The sequence below is a fragment of the Lichenostomus cassidix genome, chromosome 2 (genome assembly GCF_008360975.1).
Source record: "Lichenostomus cassidix isolate B80296 chromosome 2, HeHo_3.0, whole genome shotgun sequence".
Classification (NCBI taxonomy): Eukaryota; Metazoa; Chordata; class Aves; order Passeriformes; family Meliphagidae; genus Lichenostomus; species Lichenostomus cassidix.
The window spans coordinates 53,633,295-53,646,440 of NC_139482.1; the positions used below are offsets into that span (position 1 = coordinate 53,633,295).

Below are 13,146 nucleotides of genomic sequence, written 5' to 3' on the forward strand. Positions count from 1 at the left end.
TTAAACACCATGGGCCTTTTTCAGCTGACGGTGTTACAGCAGGAGCAATCTGAGCTGTTTTGAATATTGTCTTTCCAGTTTTACTCAGTTTAACTGGATACTTAATCTAATTAGAAGCTAAATACTTTTTTTAAATGAGAGACCTACGACATGCAGAGCAGGATTCTGATTTATTAAATACATATCCTTACCTGTTTTCTGACCCATGAAGCCAGACTTTTATTCCCTATGTGGATTCTCATATAAATCAGCACTGTTTCAGAGAGGTCTTTTCATACTGCAGGACCAAGAAGAGGGGGAATGGGGAAGAGGCAAACATAAACCGAGGAAAAATCCCTTTCCTACAGGAAGCAATGATTTTTTTAACGCTATCAGATCTAGCAAGAAAGCAAAAATCATAGAAATAGTTAAGTTGTCCTTGACTAAAAGACACAGGAATACTTCTGAGCCTCCTTCACATAGGGATTCTATTCAGCAAGATACATCTAAAAAGTCTAGTGAGTATGGTAGATGGAAATGCTATACTGTGATACATGAATCTGACTTTCTAAATCTATTTTTACAAATATTACAAGACTGTGGTCTTTCTTTGCTTACTAGGGGAATGGAAAGAACCATTAATCCATTCTGCCTATAATATGCTTTCATGTGGGATTGAAAACTGGAAACATTCTCTGGTACTGATTTTCACATAAAACTCTCAGAAAATTCAAAGGGCAGTCTCTCTACAGAATGAAGGCACACCATGGACTTTGCAATTTTGAACTGGATTCTCATAGTCCAGTACAGCCTTTTCAGAGCATAGGAATACAATAATACAGTTCTGATACACTCTGGTGACTGCTGGTTATTATAGTTATTTTATGTTGATTCTTGATATTGATCAAAAAAGATCATAAAAATATTCTAAAAAAGGTTTCACTTCACTACAGCTGTTATCTGCATTTTCTGCAAGGAGAAAATATAAAGGCCTATTTGGCCTTGCTTGCAGTCAGTAATTCAAATCTATTTCTTCCAGCATTCTCCTTAGAATGCTAAGGCGTATTAATTTTTCTCTTGATATCTAACTGAAAAAATGACTTTAGAAAAGGAGCTGCATTCATTAGTAACACTCAAATTATGTGTGTTATTGTCCCAGCACACATAGAAATGTCTGATGCTAAGTAGACAACAAACTGTGTAATGCTGTAGATAAAGGTATCTGTTCACTATGACACTTCACAATGTAATTCAAGATGACACTTTCTGTGGAATATGTATGAACTATTTTAATGAAAATATTCCTGTTAGAGTCTGTTTAAGAATGGAAAAAATTACAACTTTGTTTTCTACCTTCTACGTGGAATAATACAACAGAAAATGAAGAAAGAAAGTTTGATTTAACCTTTAATAATAGTCATTATTTTTCTGACCAGTTTTAGTGTATTCTGACTTCCCTGTAGATCAATAAACAAAAGCATTTTATTATCTCAAGGGTTTTTTTTGGATCAAGTGTATTTTAGAAATATAACTGACACTTTATCAAGGGGATAACAGTGGAGAAGCTGATTGAAAGGCTTCCAGCTTCCAGATACAGGCAAGCAGCAAGCATCTTTAAAGAAATTCTGTAAGGACTGGATTTTATCTACAGAGAATTCCCGACCCAAAATGTCTACTTTTATAATATCTTCTCCTAGAGAAACATGGCACTGTGCGGGCTGGCCTCCTCTCAACACTGCAGAAGTGGACTGCCTGCCCATCCATTGCACCCACATCACATCCAGACCGCAGTTTTCAGAATCAGGCAGGTGTTTGGGGTCTGGGTCTGTTGTCTGAGGGAATCTCTGGCAAAACTAAAGATTTCAGCACAGGCAAGGGAAGATAAGTACTGTATTTAGATGAGTTAGATGCTTTCACACTATGTGGAACAGTCTTAGAGATGTTAGTGCTTATCTGTGAGGATGGAGGACCAGCTATCTTTAAAGAGAAAGATCTGCAAAATTATAGTCCAGTCAACTGAACTTCAGCTGTGGAAAAGTACTGAAGAAAATAATCAAACAATTTGCAAGCACCCGCAAGAAAACAAGGTAGCAACAGACAACATGGATTGTTAGGAACAAACTGTGTCAAACCAATCTGATCTCCCTCTAAGACAGGGTAATTGGCCTTGCGGACAGGGAAAAAACAGTAGGTGGTTTGACTTTACAAGTGTCTCGACACTCCCTCGTGTGACATTCTTTATAACCTAAAGAAGCATAGTTTAGGTGAAATTGCTGCAGAATGAATGCCAAAGTAGCTGGAAAACAAAACTGAGAATGAAATATCTGTGGAAAGAGAAGTGTGCATACATGGTGCTTCACACAAGTCTGTCCTCTTTCTGCACTACCCAATATTTTCTTCATGACCTGGGTGATGGGGCAGAGACTATCTTTACTAATCATTTACTTATCATTTACTTGCTGATGACATGCTGGGAGGGAATTTTGACAGGCTGGATTACAGGATTAGGAATCAAAATGTTCCTATCCGTTTGAACATGCTGGCTGCAATCCTGTGGTGTTGCAAAAGTTAAGTAAAGGCAGCTCCCATATCAATTAATGTGAATGGGAGCGATGTTGGCAATGTCTGTGAAGTGCATCTTCTTTTCTACTGAGCCCTGGAAAGACTTCGGCAGAGGTGCCAGACTTCAGAAAAATCTGGACTAACTGGAGGAAAATATTTAGAGTGACTGAAGGCCTGGGAGTTACCTGAGGCTTATGAAGACACCTGGAACAAACTGGTCATGTTTAATCTAAAGGAGGGAAGACCAAGTGGGATATGATGCCTGCTTTGAATACAGGCAGAGCTAATGAAAAGAGGAGATAATTATTCCGTCCTACATTTTATAATGGAGAGAATGAGGCATAGTTATCTGGAACGTTCAAATTAGATGTTGGCAAAAGCTGTCTAACGTGGCAGTGAAACACTGGCATAGATTACTGGTGGAATCTGTGGGTTTCTATGATCATGGTTAGGACAAAATTAGGTAAAAACTGGAATAGCTACTCCACCTGTGTCGCTTTGTTGAGATGGACGTAACGACACACACATACTTGTAATCCAAAGCCGTAAGAAGTAAAAGTTTTTTATTATTCTCTGCTGCTACTCTTATACCTCTTCACAGTTACTGTGGCTTATTAAGCCTGGCTGCTAGAAAACAATGACAAGGCTGTCTAACAATGACATTTGAGGCAAGAATACAATTAGTTATACAAGCAAAAGTATAGTTGGTTACATATTACATGCAAGTTCCTTCTTGTACACACTTCGTGTTCCATAACAAGAATATCTTCTCTTGTGTCCAGAACATTTCTTTCATTGATTATCTTTTTGGCTTTCACTATAGGTTTCACTGTAGCTGCAAAATCTCATGGGTATATCCTGACTGTTTTTAAGTCTAACTCTGTGAGGTCCACAGACCAGCTGTGAGCCTCATCACACCTGAGAATAACAGATTGGACTGGATAATCTCCTGAACCTTGACCTTCCACCTGTAATTTTTTAATGATTCTACATAATTTCCCATCAGTATTTCTCAGGGAGATAGCAAATCCAGTATTTTCCAGCTATGTTACGCATACATTCACTGAACAGTTCAACTGCTGTGAGCATGCACAATAAACCTGAAACCTCCAGGAAGCTCTAGAATGAGAGGGCACTCTACATTTTGCAGCTCTGCATGCAAGAAAGCTTGCACACAGTCAGAGCCACTATGTAGCATTTGCACAATATGATGGTCAAGTCTAGGAAGTGTTTGAGTCTCTGCACGTGTTTTGTACAATGCATATATTTTTTACAATAACTGGAATAGCCAGAAGCTTGGCAGCTTTCTTGTTGGAGGTCAGAAATATTTAAACAAATATAAGAAATTTTCAAAATTTAACCAGGCATAGAGGAATATGGCTGCTGAAATTTGGATTCACAGTAACCTTAGGTGTAACAGTAATGTATAAGGGATATTTACAGGTTGGTTTCTAACTCACTGCTTGTGAGGGAGAAGCGAGCAGTAGGGTTGAGAAGCTGAAGAGTCACCTTAAGACCTGACCAGAGACTGAGGGAGGATTTAATCTTTAACTTCCTACGTAAATTCCAGCACCCCCTCTGCTTTACAGACATGGTGGTTAAGCTGTAAATGTTCTGCTTAAAAAACAATGATAGTTATCTATGGCATGAAATTGCATTAAAATACTCTATCTTTTCATCCACTATAATTTCCACTCCAGAAATAGCCTTAAGGAGAGGCAACGATTAGCTTATCAATTAGATTCTAGATGACAGAATCAATTTGAACTTGCAATAGCTGACTTTTCCCAATTTTGGACACATATGTATGATATGAATTATATTTATGACTGTTGTGCATTTTCCATCCTAAGACAGAAGGAGGCACAGAAATTATGGAAGCAGTTGCTGCAAGTGCCATTCTGTGTAGGAGGATATAGTAGACGTGCCAGAATGATGACTGCATGCAACAGTGATAAGTATCTGGCAGGAATACTAGTATGCACACTATAGCTAGAGGAATGAAGTGAATGCGAGAAGAGGAAAGTGCATCATAATACTTTACAAGAATGAACTGAAAACTGCAAAGGGCCTTACTGGTATTTCTTTTACATAAGTTTTACATGTTGCTGTCAACAGTGAAGGTAGTATTGATTGATAATTGCAGAGGTAAAGAATGAATTAGGTTTGTAACACTGAATTTTGTTCTTAAATTATGCATGTAGGATATTCCTATGCCTGGGATGGCTGACTGGAGTTCTATATTAAAGGCCTTATGAGATCAGGGATGTTGTTCTCTGCATCCAGAAATCTGTGTATTAGTGGCATGGTAACAAGGTATTTAGCATAAAATATGGAAAGAGAAAGAAATTAAGTGAAAAAATAGAAAACTTTTGACAGAATATTGCCCTGTATCATAACAGAACTGCTACTTGGTTTTACAGGGAGTCTGGAAAAAGAACAAGTGCAAAATACGGACTTAATGGAAAGGAACAGAAAATAATGAACTTAAGTTGTGGTAAGAGATGTTAGGGTCAGGCATCAGGAAGACCTTCTGAATGCTACGAAGAGGGGCCTAGGTTGCCTACAAATGTCAGGGCACCTCCATCACTGAAGATTTTTAAGAACAAGCTAGACAAACATCTGTCAAGAATGATATAGGGACAGCTGATCCTGCCTAGGGGGAGGAGATGGACTACATGACCTCTTCAGGTCCTTTCCAGTCCTATTTTTCAATGATTCAATGAAAAGGAAATCTGGAGATGAGGAAACACAACAAATTGGAGAGGACAGAGGTGAAAAAGACAAGTATAACAAAAAGGGCAGAAGAGATGAAACTAAGAGGAGTGGTACAAAGAGCAAGAAATACATCTTAAACAATCTCCTTTATGATATAAATAAAGATTTTCAGGTTTTTTTTATGTCAGCTAGTTCATCCTGGGAAATATTGACATTAGCTCTAGTAAAGACTAAAGTCTATGGAAGGTCTGAAAAATAAATATCTTGATATAAAAAAATATTCCCAAACACTTTGAAATTCTATAATGCCTTATAGTAGTAGTAGTTTAAGTGTTTCATGCTTTTATTTTTCCTGCAAATGAAGTCCTCTGCTCTGTCTACATTTCCTAAAATGTCTCCTAAAATACATTTGTTTTTGAGAAAGAGTAATGGTGTGATGACAGATGAAGTTTGTTTTCAAACCTACTCATAGTGCATGAGCAGGTATGGGCTTCAAACATGTTTCCTTAAATCTTCTAACAAATGGAAAGAAAAAGTTAATACACACCTTTCATGCCAAATCCCTTTCACAGTCAACTCTGCAAGAGTATTTCACAAATACTGTACCCCATCACCCTAATTTAGATTACTGAAATAAATTCAAGTAAGTGCATATATGAATCTGAATATGAAAGGTATTTGATACTTAATAAGCATCCTCTCTCTCAGTATAGTACAATATAGTATAGTATATGTAGTATGAAAGGTGTCTATACACATTGCTTAGAATGATAGAGTAGGTACATTTGGAATCTAATATTTAAAAGATTCCCACAGGCTGCGCACATGCTCTGCTTAAAATGAACACTGTGCTGTGGACATAACCAGGGAAAGGACTTTGACAACATTTGCTGAAGTTCTTTCAAAGCCTTTCGATGGAATCACAGCAACCTTCAAAGCACACTGTAACTGAAGAGCTTTCAACTTGCTAAATGAGGTCAAGAATATAGCTGGACTTCTGTGGAAGATGAAATTTTATATGCAAATCAGGTGCATCAGTCATTTTTTCACTCCTAACAGGAAGGAAATAATGTCAATGTAATAACAATAATATTGACAACATATTAATCACTACTTATAAATTATTTATAAATCAATAATGTTAATAATATAAACATTAAAATAATAATACAGTAAGAGTTTTAAATGTGTAAATGCATAATTCAAAGATAACCCCCATATTCCTACAGTGAACAGCATTTTACTCTTTCTATGCCTCAATTGCTTAGAATGACACAGGTAATACAGTGACATCTTCCTATTCCCAATGGTTTGATGCAGTTATATTGACTTTTTTTGAGGTATCCTTCTCCTACAAGTGCTGATGCCACAAAGAAAACTGGTCAGGAAGAGACGTAAGTTACAAGTCAAGTGTCATGCTGTGGCATTGAAAGTCTGATATAATCCCTTGTACTAGTAAATAGTCTAGTAATCTTTACTTTCAAAAATATAGCAATATAGCCATAGATGAAATAGAATTATGCAATGATGATGGTAAAGGAAAAGAGAAAGAAGCGAGAGAAAATGTCACCCTCATAACTGAAAGTCATATAAAAAGCAAAAGAAAAACAAAGTCGGATTGAGACAACACAGTTTAGTGACTATATTGAAAAACAGAAAGAAGAGAGCAATTCTCATAAAACAAGACAGCACCAAAGCAATAAGAGCATTGTAGAGAGGAAATGATTGAGAGCTGGTTAGATTTTAATGGGAGAGAATAACAAGGGATTGCATGGAGTTGTGATAACAAGATGGTAGGGTGTTTGTGGCAGGTTGAGACTGCAGAAAGAGAAGATTTAGCATGAAATTTGGCAAACATATGTACAAGAATCACCACAGACCCATCTGAGAGGCATGTATGTCTTTTTAACAGTTAATCTGGAACATGATAGCCAATGACAACAACGATGGGGAACCGACTGTGTAAGAAAATGATGCCTAGTAGCTCATTTTACTGTGTTATGATTGGCAGAAGCCCAAAGTTGGTCATGCTATAAGACATGATAAAATATGAAAAGTTCTGGCAGGCATTGTAGATAAAACAAGACTAAGGACATCTGGGACTACAGTCCTGATTTAATGAAGTTAGTATGTAGAAATAACCAGGCAAGAGTGAGAAAGGAGCCTGCTTTATGAGGTACACCAGAGAACAATAGAATGTTCAGAAGTTGCTTCTGTACAGGCAAGAAAATAGTTATGAAAACACCAACTATTAGGAAAGCTGTTTAGGGAATTCACATACAAGAATATATTTTGAACTCCAGTGATCATTGGCAGCTGGATTCTTCTTAGTCAATTTTGCTCATCTTAGAATTAACTGTCAATCCTAAAATAGCTACCCTAGCCCTCTCTTGTGTCAATGGAAATGATAGATATGTTAAGATACCTATTAGAGATTCAACCTATCAAATTTTTTTTCTATTTTGACATTCTGGGTTGTCCCCTGGACATGCATATGTCTCCTTTTCGATGTCCACAAAGGAAATCCAGTTAACTACCTTACACCAGATACCTAACTGCTCTATGACTAAGTTCAGAAAGGTGAATAATTTCCTAAATTTCATAAGACTGCAATTCATGGCTCAAGTTCTTCTGTCAGCTGTGCTGGTGTTAAGATTCTGTTGTTAGTGGTATGAAAGAACACCTTGAAACAAATTTTTCAAATCTGATAAAAAAATGACGATGCTAGCAAGTTGCTACAACAAGTTCATCTGTTCTTGAAAACAATCTTACTTTAGCCATGCAACCTACATTTTAACAAAATTCCTCATGAGAGGCATGGAGGAAATGCAGAAGTTAAAGTTACAAGGTACTCTTCTATTATGGGACACAAAGAGCTCATAAAGCAAGAAACATAAAATTAGAGAATAATTTTATTCTTTCTTTTTTGAGAAAGGAGACTATAAGTAGAAAACAAAGTATTTATACCAAATATTTGAATGATTTTAGCAATCAGCAAGGAAACATGGTGAACAATGGTGAAGTGCAATCTGCAGGAAGAACTCAGTTAGTACAGAATACCATGAAAAACTTACAAATCCTGTTTACAACATGCCAGGGGAGCATTGTGACAGGTGAAATACAGAGTAGATCAGTGCATAACAATTCATGTCTAAAGGAACTATTTTAGTGACACACATGACAATAATCAGGGAAGCAAAGATGTATTATGGATGATACATCTGCTTTTTAAGGAAAACTGTTAAATGAACAGAGATAGAAGAAAGCAGGATGTTAGGCTGATTGAGATTAAGAAAGAAAACAATGATGAAAATATTTTAATTTTATTGTAAAACAGTGATACATCCTCACTGTGACCATGGCTTTCAGTTCTGATAAAAAAATCTTGAAGAGATTAGTGTGGAAATGGCTGGGAGGTGAACAGCAAAAATTATTAAAGGCAAAGAAAAACTTCTTTATAAATATAGATAAAAAGGATACAGACTAAGACAGGAGTGCAAACAGCTGCCTGCTTTAGAAAGCCATTACAATTTTTAGGAGAATTCTTGGTGTGTACACAGATGCTGCTTAGATTAGCAAAATCTTGGAAAATAAGAAAATACCTGAAGTTTTCCTGCTTGATGTCATTTGAAGAGGAACAATCTCTACTGTGGGTAGTTTAAAGAACATAAATCAAACCCATCTATTTATACTTAAATACAAAAAGAACAGGACTACATCAGACTTGCTTGTGTACATTAAAAAGCAACCTGTTTACAGCACAGAAAAAGAAGCATCGCTTTACACTACATGTAAGTATTCTATGAACTCATTTCTATGAGGAGACATTGAGGTTTTAGTCTGTCAAGCCTGAAACAGTTATATGAATAAATAACACAAGTAGTCTTCATAAGTAAAGCTGACTAAAAACAATATCTGAAACATTTAAGTCTTCAGTCATCAGGCAAAAAGTAAGCACTAGCATGTGTTACTTAGCAGCTGGAACAGTTTACAAAGGTTCAATTACTGTGACCCAGCTAACAAGCAGCAGCTCACTATCATTGCTTGTAATCACCTCTCTTTCTCCTGAAGTACTTAGTTTCCAAGGAAGTGACAAGTTGAAAGTTAATCTAGGATTATCTGTAACTGGAACATCTTTACTACATTATTTATTTCCTGCAGTTATTTCATTGTGACATGCTAAAAACTTTTCCTGAACTTGTGTTGTAATCTTTCTCCCTGCTGAGGCTTCTTTCATCAAGTTATAAGATACCAAATGCCTGTGTGACACCATTTAAAAAAACATTTTGAATTCCAGAGGAGCTCTCTGATTTGAAGCATTCAGTTGTTTTGAAAATGATATTTTAAACCTTATGTCTAAATATGCTATCATTAGCCAAATGCTACAGTTAGTCTAAGTCTTTACCCAAGCAATAACAAAAAATTCAGGATCTCCTTAAACTTCACATGAATCTATTCACTTTTCAAATGATACAACAGTTTTTACAGTACTAGCTCAATTATTTTGCTCTCCATCAGCATTATTCCTATGAAGAATCTAGCTCTCATACATCTTTTGTATCTCCACTGAAATTCATGGCAATTTTTTCTCGGACTTCTTTCAGTAAAACCAGAAGAGCCAGTAGAGGGAGCACACACACATACAAATAATTTTCGGTGGTTCCTATAACACTGATAACCCGTGCTATTTTTTCAGCGTACTTGAACTACTTTTTTCTCCTCTCTGATCAAAAATACTGTTCTGATTAAGCTCCAAGAAAGGCTGATCCAGGGTAAGGAGACTGTGTTGTTTGGTGGCCCTTATTGCAACCCCTGGGACCTCAGGACTCTATGTAAGAAAGAGGCAGAGGCTCATGAGCCCTGTGAAAATAGTAATGGCAAAATGATGTTTTCTACTTCATAGCACTGCTGGGCAGACCAGCTTAATGGGGAGCATCTTTGGCTCTTGGACATAACCAGTTCTCTGCAGACTGATATTTCTGCCAGCTGACCCTTGCACCTGAGTACCCAGGCTGGGTGAGTGAGTACAGTACAGCACAATGTGGTTAAACAGTGGTTTCTAACTTGCACCCCTGCTCACTCAGCAAGCTGCAGCTTTCAGAGTTTGTCCCTTTAGGTGAGCCCAGTGTCACGAGCTGAGCAGAAAATGTCACACTGTGCCCTCTCTGCCCACATATACCACTGGCAGACATTGTCTGGAAGAGGTTGCTTTGTTGCAGGACTCAGAAGGTGAGTTGCTCTGCACATGAGAATGTCTCAGGCAATAATACAGGTCCTTTATCCTCCTCTTTACTCCTAAATTTCATGTGTTTCAAATGGGATCTCAGGATTGCTATGATTTTTGAGTGCTTCCCCCATAATGGAGGAAAAGATCTAATCCCTTCAGGGGAATGGCTCAAAAAAACCCCCATCCCACACACCCCCAGGAAACTAAATGTAAACTGCTGAGTTTTGCATTCCATTGTCAGGCTTTCCTGTGGTGGAGAACACAGAGCCTGCCCTCAAATCCATTCAGCTTTGTTTGGAGCTGCAAACATGCAACAATTGCAAAAGCACTTGCCAGTAGTACATTCCCATTAAAGAAAATAGATAAATGACAAGTGTTTTGGAAAACGCCTGTGCTAGATACCACAGAGGACAGGATGGAATAAAAGCAGGTAACCAATGGGATGTGATATATTTCAGTTTCAACAAAAAAGTGACTTTGGAGATCCTTTGGTTCTCTACTTCTAAATTTGAAAAATAACTTTGAAAAACAAGCACTATCAGCAATAGGGATGCTAAGCTAAATATTTAAGTGAGGGACATTTTTATAAGTACCTCTTTAGGTAATCCCATTCGATGAATTTTCCATCCTCAATTCCCCCTCTTTCAGAGAGAAAAGGTGGGACTACAATTCCTTGCTCTACAGAGGTAGGTAAAAGTAATGGATTTGACTTTAGAGTACTATAAGAAGAATTACAGAAGTGTTTTTGGACCTCAGTGTGGTCACTGGACCATCCTTAAGTCTGTGAACTACCTGCTACCTTACACTGAGTAATAATTTCCCTAAAATACTTTCTGTCCATGCAAAAAATGCAATCATCTGATTTTATGATAAGAAAATCTAATAAGATTTTATATTTTTCCTTCTTTCCCCTGCATGTTCCAAATAATTTCAAGCCCAGTCTACTAGATGACCATTAACTAAGGAAATGAACTTTACAGGCCATTCTGATACCTCTGTCTCACATTCCTATTGCATTTTCACTGCAGAAAATATCTCAGTTGGCTCTATACTGACCTTGAAAAGAAAAAGAATAACTGGATAATACTTGAATATATAAATAAATTATATAATATGACATTATTAATTATAATTATAATTAATTATAATTAATTATAATTAATAATGTCATAATAATTAGTACATCCATAGTATGCAGTAATACACTAGGCAGGACAGAATTGATTTTTGTTATTAAAAATGGTAAAGAAGTGGGGGTTTTTACAGAGGCCATGAGAGCATCTGTGAGGACAGTAAATATCTATGTGTCTATTTTGATAATCATTCAGGCTACAGACACTTTACCTGCTGGCCTGGTTTGAGTGGTGATAGTGTTATTCCCTGGGTATTGATCACGGGGAGTATCTGGTTGCCGATGACAGTGGCGATGATCTGACCCTGGGCATTGGTCAATAACTGCGGAGTGATCGGCTGCACCTGAAGTCCCTGAGCTCCACCTGCTGCCTGGCTGGATGGGACTGGATTAGGCATCAGTGGGATTGTTCCAATAATCTGGGAAAAAGAAAATACAGGGAGAATGCACACATGCCACATATATTTGCTGCACGTAATTACTTATATTCTGCATGTTCAATCAAACTTAGGTGAAAAAAGCACAGAGACACTGGTAAAGTCAGGTAGAGGCTGAGGGTGGGAAAGAGTCATTCCTTTACTGGGGTGATGAGAAATTTCCAATTCATTTGTCATGTCACGTATCACCTGTACATTTTACCACTGTTTGCTGTCATCTGCAACAAATCTGCTGTTGTTAAACAAATTAAACTGTTGTTAACAAATTAAAATATTGTTAAATTAAACAAATGCTGGGCCATGCCCTGGGCCCTGGATCATGGTTTGTTCCCACCACTCATTTTAACACAGAGTAAAATAGATAAAAATATCACTCTTTTTGTCTTGCTTTCTACATAATTTGTCCAATGTTACTAACGGTGCTTGTGTAATTTTCCTTGTCTTTCTGATATCTGGTACTCTAGATGACTATCTCTTACTCCCATGTGATCTCAGGAAGATACAAAGGGATACTGGTACCTTTCAGGGCATGCCTTATTAAGATAAGTTCATAAAAATGCAGCTGGTTTTGGATGACAACTATGAAGTACAACACAACAGGAGGGCTGATGTTAGATAAAATATATTAGCTAACATTTCTAGGGCAAGTAGTTGCAGAAAGAGACACTTGTGACATCTCAGACTTGAGAGTACAGTGATTTCCTAAAATGTGAATGCGCCTGTAAAACTAATATTAGGATAAGATGTCAAACAGATGTTGTAAGAAAGCTTGTCAGTCAATAAGCTGCTAGGCTGGAAAAAGTTCTGCTGTTGCAAGATTCTTTTTACAGGTATTAGAGCATCTGAAACAAAATTCTGATGAAACTTGGGCCTAAACCCAAACTTTTTCTTTTTTTTTTTCAAACAACAACATACGAAGCTGGAGCCATAGGATTATTGCAACAAGAAAAGTAAAAATAAAAATAGCATAGCACATCTCTATTTCCTTCACATATCTTCTCTCTCTTTATCACAGCCTCCTAGAAAATATCTACCCCATTGTAAGGCTTCCAGTGTTCCCTTTCCAGAAACCTCACTTCTTTCTCTTTATC

At 37.1% G+C, this 13,146-nt stretch overlaps 1 protein-coding gene across 2 annotated transcripts in view; it reads right to left on the bottom strand.

Annotated features, from left to right (window-relative positions):
- POU6F2 (POU class 6 homeobox 2) overlaps positions 1–13,146 on the bottom strand; it is a 293,372-nt gene that overhangs the window by 16,877 nt on the left and 263,349 nt on the right. For both annotated transcript variants that reach the window (XM_085051596.1, XM_085051597.1), the window contains exon 7: positions 11,831–12,037. In XM_085051596.1, the coding sequence (XP_084907722.1) occupies positions 11,831–12,037 (207 nt within the window). The remainder of the gene's footprint in view (positions 1–11,830; positions 12,038–13,146) is intronic.